General features: G+C 48.3%; 1 protein-coding gene across 2 annotated transcripts in view; it reads right to left on the bottom strand.

The window, feature by feature from the left end:
• Positions 1 to 8,274: 8,274 nt before the first annotated feature.
• LOC119442577 (insulin gene enhancer protein ISL-1-like) overlaps positions 8,275 to 20,961 on the bottom strand; it is a 128,964-nt gene continuing 116,277 nt past the window's right edge. For both annotated transcript variants that reach the window (XM_049662240.1, XM_037707500.2), the window contains one exon: positions 8,275 to 10,786. In XM_049662240.1, the coding sequence (XP_049518197.1) occupies positions 10,607 to 10,786 (180 nt within the window). In that variant the 3' untranslated portion in view covers positions 8,275 to 10,606. The remainder of the gene's footprint in view (positions 10,787 to 20,961) is intronic.

Genomic DNA, 20,961 nt, shown 5'->3' on the forward strand with positions numbered 1-20,961 from the left:
AGACTCATCAGAACTATACTCAGCCAGGTTCACTCGGATTCAAACTCACCAGGTTTATACTCAGCTGGACTCACTCGGACTGGGATTCGCGAAAATTCTACTCAGCCGGGCTCACTCGGACTCAGACTTACCATAATTATACTCAGCCGGCTTCACTCGGACTCATTCAATTAGACCCGGAAAGTTCTTGGCCCGCAGACCCCACGAACTCAGACTTCCTCTTCAATTGAACATATCAATGGCAAAGGCACCTTCATACCAGGCTAATATGTAGGAAATTAAGAGGGATTACAAACGCTAATAATTTAGAAACGGGTTTGCGCGAGAGTCGTTAATATAGAGTAAATTTGCTTATTTCTTGTTCATCACAACGTGTTGTCAGAACCAAATAAGTATGACGCGCGACTTTGGCATTGCTGGATTTATTTCACCTAAGGATAAATTGTGCAAAAGGTATCTTTAAAGAACATGCAAATCCTTATTTGTTTGTGCATGCATGCGTACGTGCGTGCGTACGTGCGTGCGTGCAGTGCGCACACGGTTTTGTTTCTGCGGCGCATGTACATTTTAGGCCGTTTGGGATAAATCACAGCCCTTTCTTTCTAGCACTACAGTAAATGAAGGCTTGCCTCGTAAACAAAAGCTTTCTCTGTTGGAATTGTGCGCAAAGAAGCTTGGGTATACGTAATGCATGCCACTTATCCACGATTTACTATAGAACCGCAGGATGTCCAACTCGCTGTAATGCTTTTTGAGGTGTCGGACATAACGATTAGCGCTGAGAATATCTTAAGTCCTGTTTGGTCCAAGAAGTCAACCGTAGTTTTGTCTATGACACTATATATGTACCATCAGGGCAGATGCGCAATTCTTGCAGTGACACTGCTGAAAACCATATTTGCTGTCAATCGCGCTGAACGCGAGCATCAAACTCGGATGATAGAAAAGATCTAATAGGGAGCGTCACGTGATCATCTTGAAGCATATTCATAAAAATATAAGCAACTACGTGTTAAGCAGTGCTAAGCAACTGCGCGTTCATCTATTCAACTATTCTGCTCAGATTATTGTTGAAAATCAGTGCAACAGCTCAGCGTTGTGGAGGTTGAGCTAAAACACTTAAGCTAAATGCTTAGCGTAAATAAGGTCGCTCGAATATCGTCGCCAAGCGCGAGCTTAAGGATAAAACAAACAAGTTTTCGTTGTACTGTAGACAAGCTCTAGCTATATTACCGACATGCTTTTTCTTCATCTTGATGTTTCCTTTAGCTAATATGTTAATAAACGCAATCTGTTCCCGAAAATCCTCAAACTCAAATATTTGTCCAATTAATTAGAGCAAGAAATGGTAAATTCCAGGGTGTTTACTTCGGATAAAGAAGTGCGCAGACCGGTGGTGATCAGCGAAAAAAATATAATCTCGGAGTGACGCCAAAACGTCGCCGTCGCTCCTCCCGCTCTCATTGCCGCTTTCAGTGGCTACAGCTTTCGAATAGGTTTAGCTACAGTTAACATCAACCGCCATTTATGACTTTAGCAAAATGGGCTTCGACGTACATCTGCGCTAGAGAGACTTACTGCCAGCGCACTTTAAAATTTTAGACCTTAAACCTACCACGCATTCGATCTGAGTTACCTTTCTGTATACTTCAACAATATGAATCGCCTTTTCCTCATTAACCTCACGACGTCCGCCCTACCTCACCTCAGTCTTCCCGAAGGCGATCCTCACCTCACTCTCACCTTATCACGTGAGGGTGAGGGCAGATGAGGGCGAGGAAGGCCCCCGTGAGGGTGCTCATGTGTGGTCACTATCAAGTTCGTAGTGCCCCACATGACGACATCGGCCGCCACTGAGCTTCACGCTCTGCTTACCGCGATTAAATATGTCATTCAAGTGCCAGAGAAAGTGGGTCATCATTTGTGATTCCAAGCCAGCCCTTGAGATTTTGCTGAGAACCCTACGTCGCGGTCTTACGACCAGTTAGTGTTCGAGATCAGTGAGGCTCACAATCGTGCTTTCAATAAGGGCCACATCATCGTTTTTCAGTGGATGTCTTATCACTGGGACATCGTTGGCAGTGAACTCGCTGACGATGCCATTTGGTCCGCCCATCATGGTGCCCAGAGTGGACGCTCCAAAGGGATTGACGTCATTGGTCAGTAACGCTATAGGTTTGTGGGCTATCCTCCTGCCTGCCTCCTCCTGCCTCTCGAACTATCCTCTGAGAAACGGAGATCCTTCATTGAAGCTGCAGCTACCACATGGTCTCTCCCGCTGAGGTGAAACATTATTGCGTCGCTTAATATAACTTCTTCTTGGGCATGTTGGTGGGATTTACTAAACATGGTTTACTAAACACACGCACATGGCGCTTTGTTTCTGCGTGCGTGTCTTTCCTTTTGCATGTCCCCATTTCTATCGTCCAACAACCTTGTTTATTGTTTTGTCGCTTGAGGCTTGGTGTGGCATTCACCAAAGCCTATACATTCGGCATTGCGACGGGTGGAGCACATTATGATACAGTTCCGTGTGTCAGGAGTATATAAAACCTCTCGTCTCCTTCTCTCCCCAATGCGACGACCAATGGCTTCATCTTTGTACCACGCATCTGCTCAGGTCTCTCCACATCCTTCGAATTATTCTTTCACCCTTTTTTTTTATTGCGATAGCAATTATATGGACACTCAAAAGCAGATTTCTGCCGTCGGCGTCGCCGTCGCCGTGAGGTTCCGTATGACGTCAATGGAGATGAAATCGTGGCCGCGCGCCGCCGAACGCTGTATGTGCGAGTGAAAGGGCGCGAGGGACGCGCTCTTTCACGGGGAGTGAACGCACGCCGGAGAACAAACGCGCGTTCTGCGCCGTGCTTCCTTAAGGGCTGCAGAAGTAGGCGTCTCTTTCCTCCTTTACAATCACCATATATGTAGAGCAAACGCGCCTTCTTCCGATGCGCGAGAGGCCGTGGGAGAGGGGGGGAAGGGGGAGGGAAGGGAGGCGACGTTTAGCTGCGGCACCAAGTGCCTATTTATATCAGAGGCTCCGGCAACAGTCACCAACGCCGCACGCATTTTGAGCGAACGCGGGCAAAATGCCGACGGCGTCGACAACAGTTCGGCGCGTTGCCGGTGCTGCTGCATGTCCAAGTTTATACAGCTGATAAAGCTAATATCATTACTCCGTATATCTCTCTACAAATTTGCTATCGCAATTGATGCTTCACCTTTCAGGTGAAACTGCGACAACTTTTTTTGTACCACGTTAGATCACCTGGACTCAATATCACTCCCAGTGACAAATGTTTCCGCACCGTGGCCACATGCGTCGCAAGCTCGGAACACGTGCGCTGCTGCAGTTCCTGAGGTCGACACACCTATGTGACCGACTGTAGTCTCTAAGTGCACCTCCAGATGAACGAGCCTTCAGGGTGCTCTCCTTTCTTTAATATCCATTAACCACTTTCTCTTGCATAGGGTAGCAAACCGAACGTGCGTCTGGTTTATCTTGGTTGACCTTACTGCCTTTCCTTTCCTTCCCTGCTTTTCCTTTCCTCATATGACAAACATATGCGACAGACACCCGAGAGTACTTTTCGCATTAAGTACCCACTTGACCATTCGAATGGCTTATGAATTCATGTCCCGCAGTGTTCTTGTGCTTTACAAATTGCTGTGAATAACTGCCACCTGCCGAATAACTGGCTTGTATTTGAGTGTTGTATCGGATGGTTTTCAAGGTTATTAGTCACTAAAGTTAGCTCCTGATAAAGTTAGGCGTTCAGCTTCCTCAAACAAGGAAGCCCATGAGCTTCAGGCGAAGGTGGAAAAAAGGGAGACCATACACATCCTTCGCCGATTGAACGATGAATATTTTGAAGAACATTTTAATGAAAAACTGGCAAGAAAATAATGAAAAATTTAGCATTCGGTTTCATATTCGCTAAACAATGTCTTGACTGTCTGCAGGAACACTGTGCAGGAATTGCCCAAAAATGCGCCTGCACGTTTAAAGGGACACTAATGGGGAATGCATTAAGTCAAGCTGTATTATTAAATTATGCTCCTGCAATATCAGCACGACCAGCTTAGTGTACCAGAAAAGACTCACAAACGAAGTATGGTTGTCGACGCCACACACCAGTTCCTGCACCAGCTTGCAATGACGTCACGGGTGTTTACAGTCTCAAGTCCAGTCTATAATTATGTGTTTATCTCATAAATAAAGACTAGATTACATTCTAAAGGACCTAAAGGCCCACCATATAGCAAGTTTCAAAAAGAATTTCGCGCCCCATGAGGCCCACGTACGAGCAAATAATTTGAAATATGTGACAGCACACGGACATACTGGTGCCGAAGCCCAGGAACAAAATTCAAGAAAAAGAAATTTTTGCGTTTATTTCATCAAGTAATAATCAAACCTTCTCTGCCAAATAAAATTGCGTTTTGATAAAATACCTAACCAGTCTAAACTGACTTAATGCCGCATTTTAATATCCCTTTATGCTGGGTCAGGGAAGCTTCTGTATTGAAGACGTTATCTCAAAAGCAACCACTACAGATGCCTTTGGGCAAGGGTAGTACTTTACAGGATGATAAAGGCAAAGTTGCAATACTTGCCGTAGACGACTGAATAGCAGATAACCGGGCAGCGGCTATCTCAAGTCTCGTCCAAATTCTCATATTCTGATGAAGCTGACAATAAATATATCTCCGAAAAGACTGCATCAAAGTCAGAAAGGATGCAGGCTACCTTTCTGTCCAAACAAGATGGCGGCTTAGCAGAACGCTTAGAAATGTCATAGACGTACCGAGACAGGAAACTAGAATCTTCAAATTCACGGAATGGGACCAGTTTAGAAAAGTCAGGGCGAAAAGAGGGAAAGTGGGGCCTTTAGGTACAGAGAAGGAGTCCTTTCAGGCATGAGTTAACCAGCTCAGAGAGGACGTCAAAGAGGCCTCTAAAGAAATCAAGACAGAGGAAAATATTGAGGTTATGGACAGCAGGCTGGCGCACTTGATTCAGGCCGAACAGGCTATAGTACAGATATGAAAAACGCAAAGACTTAACAGAAGGCTAAGGGAAAAAATAGGGTAATGAAACAGAGAAATTGATGAGCACTCGAAGACACTCGGGAAACAACAGTGGGATGAGATCTGTAACTCCGCGGATGGTAGAATCAAACATGGAGGTAGCTGGAACCTCCTCAAGCACTTGCTCAACGAGAATGAAACAAGGACAAACAAGTGAACAGCTATAGCCAAGTTGGTTCATCAGGAGAGCCACGATAAGACACCGGGGGAAATCATGGATAGACTCGCCACCAAATATCTCCCACTTAAGCATCTAAACGAAGGAGACGATTGCCTCGAATATTCGGGTGGCATATGTGAAGAAATTGACCTGGATTTCACTGAGAGTGAAGTCAGGGTGGCTCTTCACTGTCTTAATGGTAGATCAGTAGGTGGACCTGATGGAATAATTAACAATATTTTAAGAAATCTGGATGATGGATCAATTTCTTACCTAACTGAACATTTCAATGAATGTTGGAGGAAGGGGATATACCCCAGAGTAATGGAATGTGGACAATACTATCCTCATACCAAAGCCAGGCAAACAATTAACTCTCGACAACCTCCGTCCTATTTTTTTTTTTTTTTTTTTTTTGGTGTCATGTCTAGGCAAAGCCATGTAACATGTCATCCTAAAACGCCTCACGAAATACGTTGAGCAGAACGACATCCTCCCGTATACAACCTCATTGGCTTTCGACCCAGGCTGTCATCAAACCAGGATGCTATGCTCTTAATCAAACACCAATTCGTACAGGCCAGCCCAACGCACACTAAAGCGCTTCTAGGAATGGATAAGGAAAAACCTAAGGCAATACTTGACGTTCTCTCGGAGATGGGGTTAGGTAAGATGCTTTTTAACATGATTAAGGACTTTCTTAGAAACAGAACTGCACACCTCATCATGGGAGAGCTTAAGCCAGAAGCTAAGAACTTGGAAAACAGGGGCACTCCACAAGGAGCTATGCTCTCGCCCATGCTATTCAATTTAGCAATGTCTAAGGTTGCAAGTAATTTAGATAAAATTGAGGGCGTACATTATGTCGTATATGCCGACGACATTACCATTTGGAGTGCCAAGGGTAATGCAGGACAGAGACCAGACTACAGGAAAGTGTATATGCTGTAGAGAACATACTGAAAGACAGGGGGCTGAAATGCTCGGCAGCCAAGACGGAAATATTGGTCATTAAACATCGCAGAAAAGGTTGTGAACCAAGAGGCTACATTCCGGAAGAGGAGCCAAGAGTGCGTCTATACACTCATGAAGGATCCGCAATCAGGATAGTTGGAAAAATCAAGGTTCTTGGTTATCGCATAGAAGAAAACAATGTCAATTATAGTACAATACAACATATCTCGAACAAAACCGATGAAGTCATTAGGTTAGTAAGGAGAATTACCAACAGACACAGAGGATTGGGGGAGGACAGCGCTTTGAGACCAATAAATTCTTTTGCTCTCTGCCACTACACTTACGTGGCCGGATTATTCAAATAGAAACAGGCAGAACTTAACAAACTCATTGTTATGGTCAGGAAACTTGTTAAAATAGTCCTAGGGATACCGAGTACCGCTGCAACTGACAAGCTCATGAGTCTAGGGGTCCACAACACATTGGAAGAAATAGCTGAGGCCCAACAGCTAGAGCAACACGAAAGATTGAAAAAACACGAGCTGATAGAAATATATTACAGACAATAGGTGTAGAACCTAATAGATCAAGGAGCCCAATAGAGGCTGAAGTGGAATTAAATACTGAAGTTAGGGATAGGATCAGAACCAACCCTCTCCCCGGAAACATGCATCCAGAATATAATATCAAAAGGTGAAAGGCAAGATCTAAAGCACTCTTGCAGGAGATAGAACAGCACAACTAGCTGGCAGCTATAGTTGATGGTGCCTGGGTGAGAGGTAAAGAAGCCTATACGGCTATTGTATCAAATTCTCAAGGAAAGGTGCAAGACGCTATCACTATCTTTTACCAAGAACCCATGGTGGCGGAACAAGTGGCAATTGCTCTAGCCATCAGGAGTAATAAGTGGGCCATCAGGAGTAACAGTGATTCAAATGCCGCTATAAAAAAGTTTTGATAAAGGCTACGTAGCTGGAGTTGCAGCTAAACTCTTTGAAAACATTAGGATTAGGAGAACAGAAATCCGATGGTTTCCTGGGCACATGGGGAAAGTGGACGCGACTCGGGTAAACATTAATGAGGTTGCGCATGACTTATCACGAGGACTTGCTAACCGTGACAGCCATAACCGAGCCGTTCACCATCAGTCCTGGGAATATAGAGATCATTTAATAACTTATAATGACATTACCAAACATTACTATCTAGGACACAGGCAATTCCATTGCCACACTCAAAACTAAACAGGGCTCAGACAGTCTCACTGCGCTTATTGCAAACGGGTACATACCCCACGCCGCACCACATTAACAAAATATATCCAGAGAGGGAGATTAGGAAGGAATTTAATGATTGTAAGGGCATCATTGAAATCAAACACATGCTTGCGGGGTGCCCCGCAACTGTTCCTAGCTTCCTGGAAGAATGGACTCGATGGGAAAAAATAATACAAAGCCCATTGCTTTAAGACCAACTAAGGGCTGTCCAAAGGGCCCATGATGTCGCTGAAGGGCTTGGCCTGACAGTGCCAACGTGGGAGCGGCCCTCGTCGGTTTAAGTCGAGCCTCCGGACCTCTTTGAAAAAAGTTTTCATGCACACATAAGTTCCCGTAAGTGTTAACGTATACTGCAATATTATTTGCTTTGCTTGGCTTTTTCTTGTCGACGCGAAGTGGCGTCAAGTAGCAGAGACGTCTTCCAAATGCGTTCCCCTGCTACTTCTGCTGTCTTCTTGTAGTCAAAGTAGACTGGCTTCAATGCTGGCCATAACTGGAACACACCCGAAGACGTTTATCGACTAAACTCCTTCGATATATTCAGTACTTACCGTACAATAATCCTGTCGTCGTTTTCTTTCAGTCGTTCACAAAGTAACACGTGTATGTAACTCTCGACGTGAACTTTACTGCAGAGTGCAGTAAGACACAGAAAGGACCACTTACGACGTAAGGCGGTGCAACTATAAAGACTTGCAGGAATGATTTTTCCTGGAAGCAGCCGATCCCATTGAGCAACATATATATTTCTTTTTCTGACAAAAATTTCATGGTCAGAGCATGTGTATTTTATTCTTCACGCATTATTTTCGACACCTCGTGTCTTGATGCATCAATATTTACAGAACTGCAAGCAACGCAGCACAAAACAAAACAATTGACGTGCCGTCAACACACCCCACAGAAGACACAAGGTAACGGAGGAAACTCATGCTATTTTTTGCTGCTCAAGGCTCACAATACATCTTCAATCACAAGCGCCGCCGAAGCAAAATGTAATACTTACACAAACTCGCATTAAAAAGAAACTCTTTCATAAAAGGATAATCCTTTTTTTTTCTTTTGTCACCTCTACAATGCGTTAAGACTGCGAACCGGTGACCATGTGCCGCGTAGGTAGCACGCAGCTTGACCCTTCGTATGCGGGACTAGATTTTTGTGCCTCGTTAATAATATGGCGTAAAAATTCAGTTAAAGGGCGCAAAAGAACAGTTCGCCAAAAAATAAAAACGTACATGCAGTTTCAGCTCGTCTCAATCAAACATGAAACATTGCAGCATATCGTGAGTCAACTTCACAAATGTGCACGCACTCCTTGTTCTTACAATGTACACACACAGGTTTTGCTCGGCACAAGAAAGACTTCACAGAACAGTACCGCCAATTTGAACTTTATGACCGCACATAATGTAGCCCTGACGCACATGTGCGCACATCAGGGAGAAAAATAAGCGAAACAACATAGCGTTTTGTCAGGAGCGGTGAAAACGCTGTAACGGAGTCCCATAAAGGCAATATCGACTCGAGCTCTCACAAGTCCCAACCCTGCCATGAAGGCGGGCCAAATAAACAACGACATTACAATGAAATCGTGACAAAAACACATGGCTAAAAGACGCTGAACAAAAAGTGAGACAAACTATAAGTTTGTTAATATTCTTTGCTTTTTCACTTCTTTGACAAAGTTCGTAAAATCGAGACTCCCACGCATCTTCCTGGGTGACAGGAGGACCACAAGCGTTCAAACGAACAATCATTCTTTTTTGTTGTTGTTTTAATTTTGAGTTTTGCATGTTCAATGTCCAGTGTATATCTTCGTCACACGTTCCGACCGGCAAGTCCCAGTGGCTCATTTAATGGCCACCTTAGAAACGAGCGATCGTCACTGCTGGATAATAAATAGTGATCTGCAGCCACACAACGAGTGGGAGCGTATGGTATTTAAAGGGGTCACGTCGCGATGAAGGAAGCGGTCGATCGCTCTCGGAACAAGTCGATATCGCTGACCGCTCGCGATCGCGGAGCTAAGACGCACACAGTCTCATATAACGGGGTTCGGGCACGCTTTTTCGCATGTGCTGCGGTTGAAACCACTGATCCGCACTTGACCAGTGCCGAGGTAATGAAGTGTGGGTGGAGGCTACAGTGGTCCTTGATGGAACGTCGCGTTCGAGAAGAAGAAAAAAAAAAAAACGCAGCTGTGTGAGTACTCGCAGATCGGCTGAGACACCCGGGACCGAACACTGCCGGCGCTGCTGTTGCTTCACAGCTAAGAACACGGTTGAAGAAATACTTTGACGTTCTCCGTGTGACGAGGATGATGTTTCGTCACGAATTTGGGCATCTCTTCCTGGGATCTTTCTTTTTCTTTTCTTTTTTTCAGTTACGACAAAGCGGGCGTTGGTATATAATACATATGCTTCGGAAGCTGTTGCTTGCTGCTGCACTTTAGCGAGGTAGCTGAATGCGGTTCGTAGGGTTCTTCGTCGACGTGGAACCGCCTACGTAATCTAAAAATGCAGCTTTTGTTGCATGCGAATTTGCCCTCTCCATTGTCACTTATTTGAACGGATCCTATTTATGGCTTCGAAATAATTATTATTTTGATAGAAAGCCCAGTGAGAACGTGTCGCAGAAAAAGAAAAACAATATCCAGTCCCTGGTGTGTATTTTAGTCGACGCACACGTAACCGCGGTTTGCCACGTGCCGTCTGCCTCTTCCCCACGTGCGGCCTCCACGTAAAACGACCAGCGGAGCCCTCCCCTGGAAAGGCGGGTAGCCTTGATTTGCTCATTTGTTTAGTTGGCTTCTCGTTTTCTATTCAGCTGGTGACTCGGCGAGCATTCTCGAAGATCGCCGGTCGCTTTGCCAGGAGCCTTGCCACACGCCAGTGGAACGCTTAAGCGTCCGTATGCGCGCCTGCACGTCGAGGCGACGTTTTCTAGCGCAGACGACCCCACCGCGCTCTGTGCCTTCTTTTCGGCTTCACTATGTACATGACACTGACGTGGTGAGTGCGCCTGGCGGACGTCTCTGTAGCGGCACACGTCTTCAGGGCCGCGGCGATCGGTCATGCTTTCGCGTCCTTGGACGACCCCTCGGGGAGGGCCCCGTAGGTCATTCGCTCGTGGGGCTGGACAGTTCGGAGGGCGTGCCGGGTAGGTGGCTCGAATGATGCGACGACGACAGGTTGCTGGGCGGCGCGACCAGACCGTCGTCCGGGCACAGGTAGTGGCCGCCGGCGCCCAGCGGAAGCACGCCCATGCAGACGGGGTCACCCGTGTCGTAGCCGTGCATCTGCGAACGAGAGAGACCGCGAGAACAGGTCACACATCTGAACTGTGAGCGCAGGTCCGGCGGAATACAAAGCTCTGCTCAAAGAACGCATATAGTATACTGCACGAGGCTATCCGTGCTGAAGGTTAAGAAAACGTTGGATGATAGAAAAGTCATCAGGAATCACAAGAACGATTGCAGAGACGCGTAGCAAACGCAAATATATATATATATATATATATATATATATATATATATATATATATATATATATATATATATACGAAGCACACAAACACGCACGGAGTAAGATATACTATACAAACACGAAGTTTTTATATTCGGTTTCAACATACAGTTCATTGTGAAAAGGGAGAACATTGATTGGTTTTCGCAGAACAGTCCTCTTAGAACTCTGAAACGGTGCTAGAAAAGCTATACGCTTGACCGCCATCAGAACAAGAAGTTTTGAGGCGTCAATTCAAGCGTCAGCGTGGATGAAGTTAAAACATTGCTGTTATTCTTTAAAATCATTTTTCCTTGCCAATTAAGTTTTCGATTTTATTACTGATTATGTTTAGTTCCCTGTGCTCAAGTTTGGTTCGTTTCTGAAAAATTCAAAGAACGAAGACCGTTTTGCTCACGTACGATGCCTCTTTTCGCTAAATTCTTGCTCTCGACATAAATTCAGAATAAGCCTAGCACACGATTGCGTCGTTGGACGTCATCACTCTCGTGACCGCCGTATGCTTATACGTATATAGTTGTTTTACCAGCGCTCACGTGTTTCTCTGCTGCACGAAACCCAAATTCGTTTGCTGATTTCAGCTTGTTCCTATCCTTCTGGTCGTCTTGAAGCACACAGCTGTATTTCCTCCTTGCGTTGATGGCGACTACAAACCCATGCTCTGGTCGTCATCTTTATAGTCTCGAAAATATCACTCTCCAATAGCTAGGCTTGTGGACACTGCTGGTTCGCACAGATAAGAGTCGCGTTGCATATATGCGCTTCGTTTTTTTTTTTTTTTTTTCCCACTTCACATGTTCAAAACCCTCCTTTCTCATCTTTCCTACCATTCAAAGACCGCGGTGGGACCTGACACGCGCACGAAGAGAGTTTTCGCTCGTGGCTCAGATTACTCGAGCGTGTTGCTGCCAACAGCGATGCCGCGGAGAATTGCGAAACGAATTAGACAACGCCGGGCACCGAGCACACTCGTCGCCGTCTCCACTGGCGCGCGTATCAATGCGCAAGCGCGCGGACGGATGTCCCGTACTTAACGGGCCGCGATCTCGGGAGTGCACCAAGTGTGTGTGCTTGACGCAAACAACGGCGCGGGAGGCGGCGGCCGCTATATACCGCCAAATCCCATTCGGGAGACTCGTGTTTGCTCCGTCGCGCGACGCAGAAACCGCGTCGTCTTTGGGGCGGTAAAAATTTAAAAGAATATATACAGTAGGGGGGTTGAGTAAGCAAGCCTACTAACTACGCCGGTGCCTATATCAAGAATAGCGCCAGTGACGGCTCAGAAAACTAGTATAGGAAAAGGAAAGAAAGAAACGCGCGCTGTGGCGGTGACGGCGGTCGTGGGAAGCTTTTGGTATACGGAAAGCCAGGCAGGGGATAGAGCCAGTGGCGGCCGCCGCTATGTCAATGTAATTACCGGGCGAGGCTCTCTGCAAGCATACGCGATCGCGTTCTGGGGAGAAGACGACCTACAAGCAGCGTGGCCGGCGCGCCTCTGCAATCCCCTTCTCTGCGGTGGCGGCGGAGCGCGCACTCGTGTAGGCCTGGCAGCGCAAACAGCCGCGTTAGCCGCGTGCGCTGTCGGCCGGGGCCTACGGTTGAATAATTAATGGAGGCCGCCGCCGCTGATGGGCGGGAGGGCTCGAAAGAACGATGAAAAAGAAGCAGTGAAGAGGAGGCCGGGGCGGATTCTCCTGACGTATCCCTCGTATCATGGCTTCCTCGCACAGCGCTTGCTGAAACCATGCGCGTTCGACTGTGTTTTAGTTTTCTGGCTCCTTGTCCTTTCCGTTCTTACGTATCCTGAAGGTGAATTCAAAAGCGAAATACCTCAGCATGGCCGCCTGCACGGTGAAGTCCGTGTCTGGAGTGCCTTATATTTTTTACCGCTAACAACCACTGCACACCCGAGGTTTTCCGTGGTGTGCTGTTACTTGGTAAAGCCACAATTTCAGCGCGAGCAAAACGGTCAGCTATCTCTGCTCTCATAGAGCAACTAATCCTGCTAACAAGTTTAGCTATTCAGACAGTTACAAGCGGGTCACTCTAAATGGCTTAATTGGATGCTAGCCACAGCATGCTTCGGGCGGAAGTTGTCAAGGAGCGCCTGCTGCTACACTATACGACACCCTCATTTGACATTTCAGCGCTCAATCTCGGAAGCTGTGAATCCCCGTCCCCCTAACGCCCCTTGAACGATAGCCAGCCGTAAGTTTATCCGGCTAACGTCCCTGTTGCGCAAGCACATTCTTTGCTCATTCACGACATTGCGCGACAAACTTGCACATGAGAAGATTCGAAGTTGTTTGACCATTACAAGAGGCGCCGTTGGCAAAATATATACTTTGCACCACGCACTATTCTAGTTTGACCCTATACAACTACGCTCTCCAGGGATCCGCTGTAGATCAACGCTGGCACAACACCCGTTTGATCGACCTGATGCACTGCGAGGTCACAGCGAATGCTTGTAACGCCGTTTACACATCCGCTTTAATGGAAGAATAGGGCTTCACGCTACCCTTTTCGCGGTTCTGAAAGCAGATACACTTAAGTTGGACGCTCACAATGTATTCAACCGCTATCAAAGAGACGCAACAGCATGCTTCAAGCTTCAAGCATGCTTCGTAAGCGCGGTCTTCTTTAATCTGTTTACAAGGACGCCAGATATCCCAGTCCGACATCGTTCAACTCGAGAAACCGTGAGAACAATGCAGCTGCTGCTGTGGCGGCCAGTGGCAATGCTCCCACCCACTCCGCGCGTGTCAGTGACGGCAACGAGGGGTGGGGGGAGGGGGGCGCGACCGGTCCGAGGTCTGCGCGCGCAGGCAGGCAGGCGTCGGGACGCGACAGCATCGGCGGCGACACACACACACACACCGGCCGGTCGGGGCACAGCAAGCACACCGCTCGCTTACACGTAGGGCGCCACAGCGGCGGGGGAAGAAGGCGACGATGGTTCCCTCGGAAGAGCCAATTTTCCTACGGTCTCCTCGTCACGTACCCCCCTCTCCCTGTCGCACAGTGTCCTCTCCGGCCAGGCGCCGATGGACGCTGCAGACGTCGCGACGACGAGGCGACGGCTCCTCGTCGTAGTCGTCGTGGTCGCAGGATGCCATCTCTTCTCCGCCGGCCCCGGCAAAAGCCCGAGCTTTTCTTCTCCTCCCCGCAGTTTTTACCTCTCGTCGCGCAGTAGAGATAGGAGAAGCGACGCGAGCCAGCTCGAACGGACGGACCGAGCGCCGTATCTTTTTCTCGTCTTTGGCGATTCTTTGCGTCCCATTCTGGCTCGACCCCCCCCGTCCCCTCCATCGCACCGCGTCTCATTTACGGAGGAGGGGACAAACGTGGATGCACGCAGCGGACGTCCCAGACGCCCGTCGCCCCCGTCCGAAGCCATAGTCTACCTCCTCTTCGTGGTCTGTCGCCTTCGTTGTGCGCGCTGCTCTCTCTCTCGCGTACGGTTTCTCCTGCGCTCTCTCGGCTTTTTTTTTACTTTGGCATTTCTTGTTGCTTCTCTTATTCAGCGCCAGTCGCGGCGGTCCCTTAACGATAGGGGAGCCCGGGGCAATTGAGCGTGAGAAAACGACGCCTTTTTCTAAGCGTATGAGCATAGATTAAACGGGAATTGTTTCTCGGTACTATTTTGTTTCGTTTTGTTTTGTTTTGTGTTTGTGATAAGCACGCGAGCGTAAGCCCGTGTGTTTACATTCTCCGAATACAACTTAGTCAGGCACTCCTTCGTACGAATCTTTTTTTTTATACTGCTTTTGTTTTTCGAACAGATCTGTGGGCGCACGAAAAAAAAATAAGAGAGAGAGAGAGTCTATAAGTTGAACGAGACCGGAAATATAAACCTATTCCCCTCGTTTGTATGCGACATTATGAGAGGAATCAAGATCTAGAACAATGTAGGCTATGATAAATATTGGCCGGTACTCATCGTCGATAACGAACAGGAAAGGACGATCTCTCGATTTCCTATCTTTACCCGTCAAATACGTACAGTCGGCGTGCATTCGCTATCGCGATTGACCGTCGCCTGCTCTACCGAACCGCTCAAGCGTGCGAAGGCTTTGTGAATATACGGCCAAGGGCCTGCATTCACACTGCTGCATTCACGCCGCAACTGGTCGCCGCGCGGGACGTTGCGACCAGTTGAAGGAAATGAAGTCAAGGCTGTCAAAAGTTGTTCCTGCGCTAACATTTCGCTGCGTACCAAGAGGTGCAATTTAAAAGGCAGAGAAGAAATAGATGCTTACGTTGATGACCTACCAAAAGTTTCGTGAGTCTTACACCTATACTTGAGAGCAGAAAGAGTGTCAACTTTCCTCTCAAAGGTCTGCATTGAGAAAGAAAGAAAGAAAGAAAGAAAGAAAGAAAGAAAGAAAGAAAGAAAGAAAGAAAGAAAGAAAGAAAGGAAGAAAGAAAGAAGGAAAGAAAGAAAGAAGGAAAATTGTAAGTATAACTGAAATGCAAAATTTTATGTTCTCTTCCACGCGCGCCGTTGCTTCATTTGCAATGGCACTGGCAGGGACGGACGCGCCAAACGTCATCGTCCACTCAAACTGAAGCCGCCGCTTATCGATAAAAGAAAAAGAGGACGCCACACTGCGGCGCGGACCAACTGCAAACAAGGCCGCGGGTCACGTGCCGTGATCAGGACACGCTGTTCGCAATGATGCACCCTTGCCGTGCAACTGCGTGCGATTCAGCGACGAAGTCCTTATAAAGAAATCGCTACTCTCAATGGCACCTTTCGCTCGAGACCGCTGCCGCGCGTTTAATATTATTTCTTTTTCTTTGCCATTTCCTCCGCTATTCGATCACCGGTCGCTTTGTTTTCCGAAACCCATCAGCGCTGGCCCGGTCGCCTCCTGGCGTTGACATCGCGCGCATCTCGCGTTGTTTGCGCGTGGACATCAGTCGTGCAAGGGTGCCGTAGCAGAACGACAGCTCCTCTCTAGGTATCCCGGGGGAGAAGGTTGAGAGAGCCACCTCTTATATAGCGAGCTGAGTGGTCGACTCGTCGGTGTACCAATTTCTTTTCTTTCTTTTCCTTCTTACGCCCTCTATTTGCTGTTTTCTTCCGGTTCTACATGGTTTCCCCTCTGTTCCCAGCAAGCTCCCTCTAGCCGTTTTCTTTATGCGTCTCTTTCATTGCGTGCTGCTGCTGCATGCTGCTCTCAGTTGTGTTGCTTCGCTTCCAGCCGCTTCCTTCCGACGACCTGGCCGCGGCGGCGGACCGTGGTTTGGCAAACATCGCCGAAAGAGGCGACCAGCGTGCCGAGCTTCCATCGCTCGCTCGCCCGAAGGCTGCCGCGGGCAAACAGCACCGCCACACACCATCGATCCACGTGGCAGCCGCGCCGTGCCGGCAACGAGGCAATGGCGTGAGCTGCACCGCCATATCTTTCCCGCCTTTTTGTTTTGGTTTGTTTCGGCCATTACTGCCATTGCTTTCGCATCTCACCGAGTTCTGCAATGCATTTCATTATATGTTCCGGCTGTTCTCTAGCTACATTCTCAGTTTTGGCTCTTACGGGGTGGACTGATTATTTTCTTCGTGTTGACGACGCGGTATTGTGTTTGTATCGAGTCCCACGCACAGTCTTCTGCAATCTAATGGGACCGTATAGCCTGCCTTTATGGTTGCGCAATCGAAACTCTTCGCGCCGCGATTCCTCGTTATCAGAAACAGCAACGCTTTGTCAGGAATCGAAATTGTTTTCACGAAAGCCAGCAAACACAATGCGCTTCTACTACAAAGACAATAAACACGACTTTTATCCTTGAGAAATGTAGTAGGTTAACGTACTTTATACTTCATAACCTTATAAGTGTACTAGCACTGTTGAGTAAACGTATTCCTTCAATCCCCACACGTCCGGGTACGTTTAATGCAGGTGTGCATGCAGCCGCAACTGCCACATCCTCGAGCTCACGTCATTTAATGCACGACTGTGCCACACACTGTAGTCCTTCAGATTTCGGAGACTTCAACTCTTTTCTTTTATTCTTTCAATTCTCTCAACACATAGCGCGGCCCTCTTCCAATATTACTTCAAGCCCGAAAAGGATAAACCCGACCAAGACAAGTCACGATTTCGTCGTACACCTTTGTCTCACGTTAACGCATCCAAGGATGCACAATTAGGAGGAACATACGCGCCGCTTATAACTGTCCATCCAAAGGGTTTCTTGACGAAGAGGTGACTACCCCATCGCGGCTTCTCTTTCTATTTGTGTGTTTATAAACGAACAAACTTGTCGCTCCAGCAGCTTTCTATGCACTTACGAGGAGAGGACCACACAGATTAGCTGTCGTTTGATCATACGGACTTCGCCTTGCCCGCCGCGAGGAGCATTCGACTTGACGAAGCACAGGCACCCGGGACAGTAACATAGGCTATCCTTGTGTTTGCGTGGAAGACCACCAATAGAGAGAAAGAGAGAGAAAGCCAGTGCCTGCTTCATCACAAAAGCACTCCCCCCTCGCCCGTCCCTCCCCCTTTTGTTTATTCGTCTCGCTGTTCCGTTAGTGTACAGAAAACAGGAGTGCTAGCTCGCCCTATCTCAATCCTGGCGGTACTCCTGAAGCCGACACGGTCGCAAAAAAGAAAAAGAAAGAAAGAAAGAAAGAAAGAAAGAAAGAAAGAAAGAAAGAAAGAAAGTGAACGCTTACATCCTTATGCGCAGAATTGAAGAAAGAAAGAAAGAAAGAAAGAAAGAAAGAAAGAAAGAAAGAAAGAAAGAAAGAAAGAAAGAATCGTTGCCCCATTGCGCAACGATTGTTTTGGAACGTGACCCCAACGAGAGTCGTGTGTCTCACCTGCTTGCCGCTCATCGCGTTTCTTCTCACCGTGACAGCGGTGAACGCGCATACATAGGTAAAGGTTTATTGGGAGATCAGGAGTAGAAGTTTAAAACACTTGCTTTTGACAACTTGATATTATTTTCTCCTAATTATACTTCGCTAAAAGGTCTTACAGTAAGAAACCAATTCTAGGTCCCTTCACATGCTGTCGCAAATCTTAAATATTAAGCCACCCGAATAAGGACGAAGAAACAAGAAAGTACACTGAACAATATGCTAAGCCGGTTTAACGTTGCGTTCACCCAAACATGTACCAACTCGCCCATTGCTGTACTACTTGCAAGGACACAAGGCCACACGCTGTTTCATAATTATCTGCATGCTAATCAAAGCTGTCAATTGCGGTGAATATCAGGATAAGCAACACCGATCCATCGAGCCGTCTTCAACGATTTCTCTCCATGACGGTGTGTTTCCTTCAGCATGCCTACTTTTTGCGCTACACTAAATGCCACGCTGTATAGATATATGGGATAAAATAGCCAAGCTAACTAGGTGGTCTATTGTCGGGCCGAAGATCAGCGAAGTGCTCAAGCGCAAGTATTGCACGGGTAAGGGGGCGGCTGGGGAGCGGTCCTCGGTGCGTATGCGAAGAGTAATCATGTCCTCAGCTATCATTTTGAACGGCGCCCGTACTGTGAAGTGAGTATACGACTGATGGACGTGCTGCTCCATTAAATCGTTATTTCCAAGATCACCAAAAGTAGTGTGTGTTGACCCCCCCCCCCCCTCCCCCCCATGTCCTTGCTATTTTTGCGGGCTAACGCCTGCTTTTTTATGCACCCTCCGAACATCGTGCGAGACGTACATTTTTACGCACGGCCACGTCCCAGCCAGCTCTTGTGCTCTCTAGAAGCTCCCGAACGAACGATACGGGAACGATGGGGAACACGCACCGTCGAGCTCTCCTTGTCTGCTCGGGACCCCTTTCGGCACTGTGGCCCCGCAGGGCCGGGAGCGGTGAGTGCAGGGACTGGTTCCGGTCAAGCCGCGCCGGAAGCGCTTCCGGTTCCGGTTTTGGGTTTCCCGTTCGTCGCAGCCCCTCCCTAACCATAGTGTGCCTGCGTGCCCGCTCGAGCGGGACATTCGTTCCCCGTCATCCTTCCGCGTAGCCTATACGCCGGGCTCTACGCAGGCACGATCGACATGTCCTGCCCTGAGCAGCCAGTGTCTTTTCAAACTCGGCAGACGTATTTCCCAACCCGTCCCGAACAAAGTGCGACTCTTTCCGCGCCCTGAATAGTAGCGTGGACGTCCGCATCTCATGGTGAATGATGCACTTTCTTGCCGCTCGTGGTGCGACCAATGTTTGTTAGTTGGAGCTGCGTGCTCTCTTTGCATGACGCGCTCCTCCTGTACTTTTCTCTTGCCCGCGCTCTGTCGCGTCTGCAGCAGCTCTATCATTCAGCGCTTTTGTGAGCTCACCGGCAGGCCGTTCCGCTACTTATCACGCTGAATATAGAACAGTACGATTTCGTATACATTTACGACAGAACAGAATGACGTACTGATCATCTAGGAGTAAATAGAATAGAGAAATAGTATAGTGGAGTACTAGTCGGTAGCGTGTGAAATTTCCACAGTGTGAGCGTATACAATGCACGCCATATATAAATTGCATATGTCATTTTCAATGACGTACAGTTGTTGCAGCATTACTGACGAATATACGACTGGGATATCAATATTTCTTGTCGCACAACGAAGCAGGCGCCATGCCATCCAAGTGCCGCACTTGCTGCGAGTCGCTAAATCTCGTTAGCGACGTGCAAACGCCGCTGAAGTAAGTGGCTCCGTCCCACTTCCATTTAGCCGAAAGCGAATAGCGGAACATCAGCACGCGCGGAAGCACGCGATCTGCACGGCCGCTAGCTCGACACGGGAGTCGGTGTTTCTCAACTCTGGATCGATGTCACCGTTCGGCGAATGCGGACACACGTTTAGTGTTCGTCACTCATAAACACCGCGTACAGACCCAGTCCAGTTATACAGGATCGTTTCAATCTGTGCGGTCGTCAGCGGCTGTAGCTGCCTGCGGTAGTCGACAGTACACACACGCGACAGCAGCAGTAGCGGTGGGCACGCACGACCGTGCAACCCTTTCGAGTATGCAGTCCTTTTGAGCCCGCGAGCGTTAATGGAGCGAGTCACGCGCATCGACACCGCCGATGGGCTGCCGAAAAGCAACTCAGCTGGCAGCCCCGTTCGCGCTCCATCGCTGCTTCTCTTTCAGCCTTTGGTGGGCGCCAACGGAGCGTGATCCTCTTCTGCGCGTGCCTTTGTATCGTCATCGACGCTGAAGAGGGAGCGGGGAAGACGAGGTTCCGGCCGTTTCCTGATGACGTGATTGATTTGAGAGGAGCCTGTAGATCAGTCTTTCTCGCCCTGTTGGGTGTATACAGCTGCAGCGTTTGCTTTGTGCGGATCGTCCAGAAGGGCGGACGCGACTGTTCGCCGCGCAGGCCTCTCGTTGACATTCTTCGCGCGTCTCTATAGCTTTTCGCTGGCGTACATTATGTCTCATGATGTTGCAATTTCCTGGTTGAAATGTGAACGCTTACATTTCATCGTGCCTTGTGCGCAGAATTGACTCTACTGCTACGAGCATTGCAGAGAAAGTATACTATTGGCAAGTTCTTCATTGCCTGCGCGTCAGTTTCGTTTATAGCAATTATACAGATGCTCGAGGCGCGCTTCGCGCCGTCGGCGCCGCCGTGCTCCCCTGCTATCGACGGCGCATGCGCGGTCCGGGCATGGAGGCTCTAAAAGGCATCCAGATACGCTTAGTGCGTTTGGCTGCAAAGCGACGAAGCTAAGTCAACGCACCGTCCCGCTCTTCCGGATCCAGGGCAGCATTCTGGCTTCCTCTACTGGTATGAGCGTTACACACGCACGCACGCACACACACACACACGCACGCACACACCACACCACACACACACACACACACACACACACACACACACACACACACCACACACACACACACACACACACACACACACACACACACACACACACACACACACACACACACACACACACACACACACACACACACACACACACACA

Source organism: Dermacentor silvarum, chromosome 2 (genome assembly GCF_013339745.2).
Source record: "Dermacentor silvarum isolate Dsil-2018 chromosome 2, BIME_Dsil_1.4, whole genome shotgun sequence".
Taxonomy (NCBI): Eukaryota; Metazoa; Arthropoda; class Arachnida; order Ixodida; family Ixodidae; genus Dermacentor; species Dermacentor silvarum.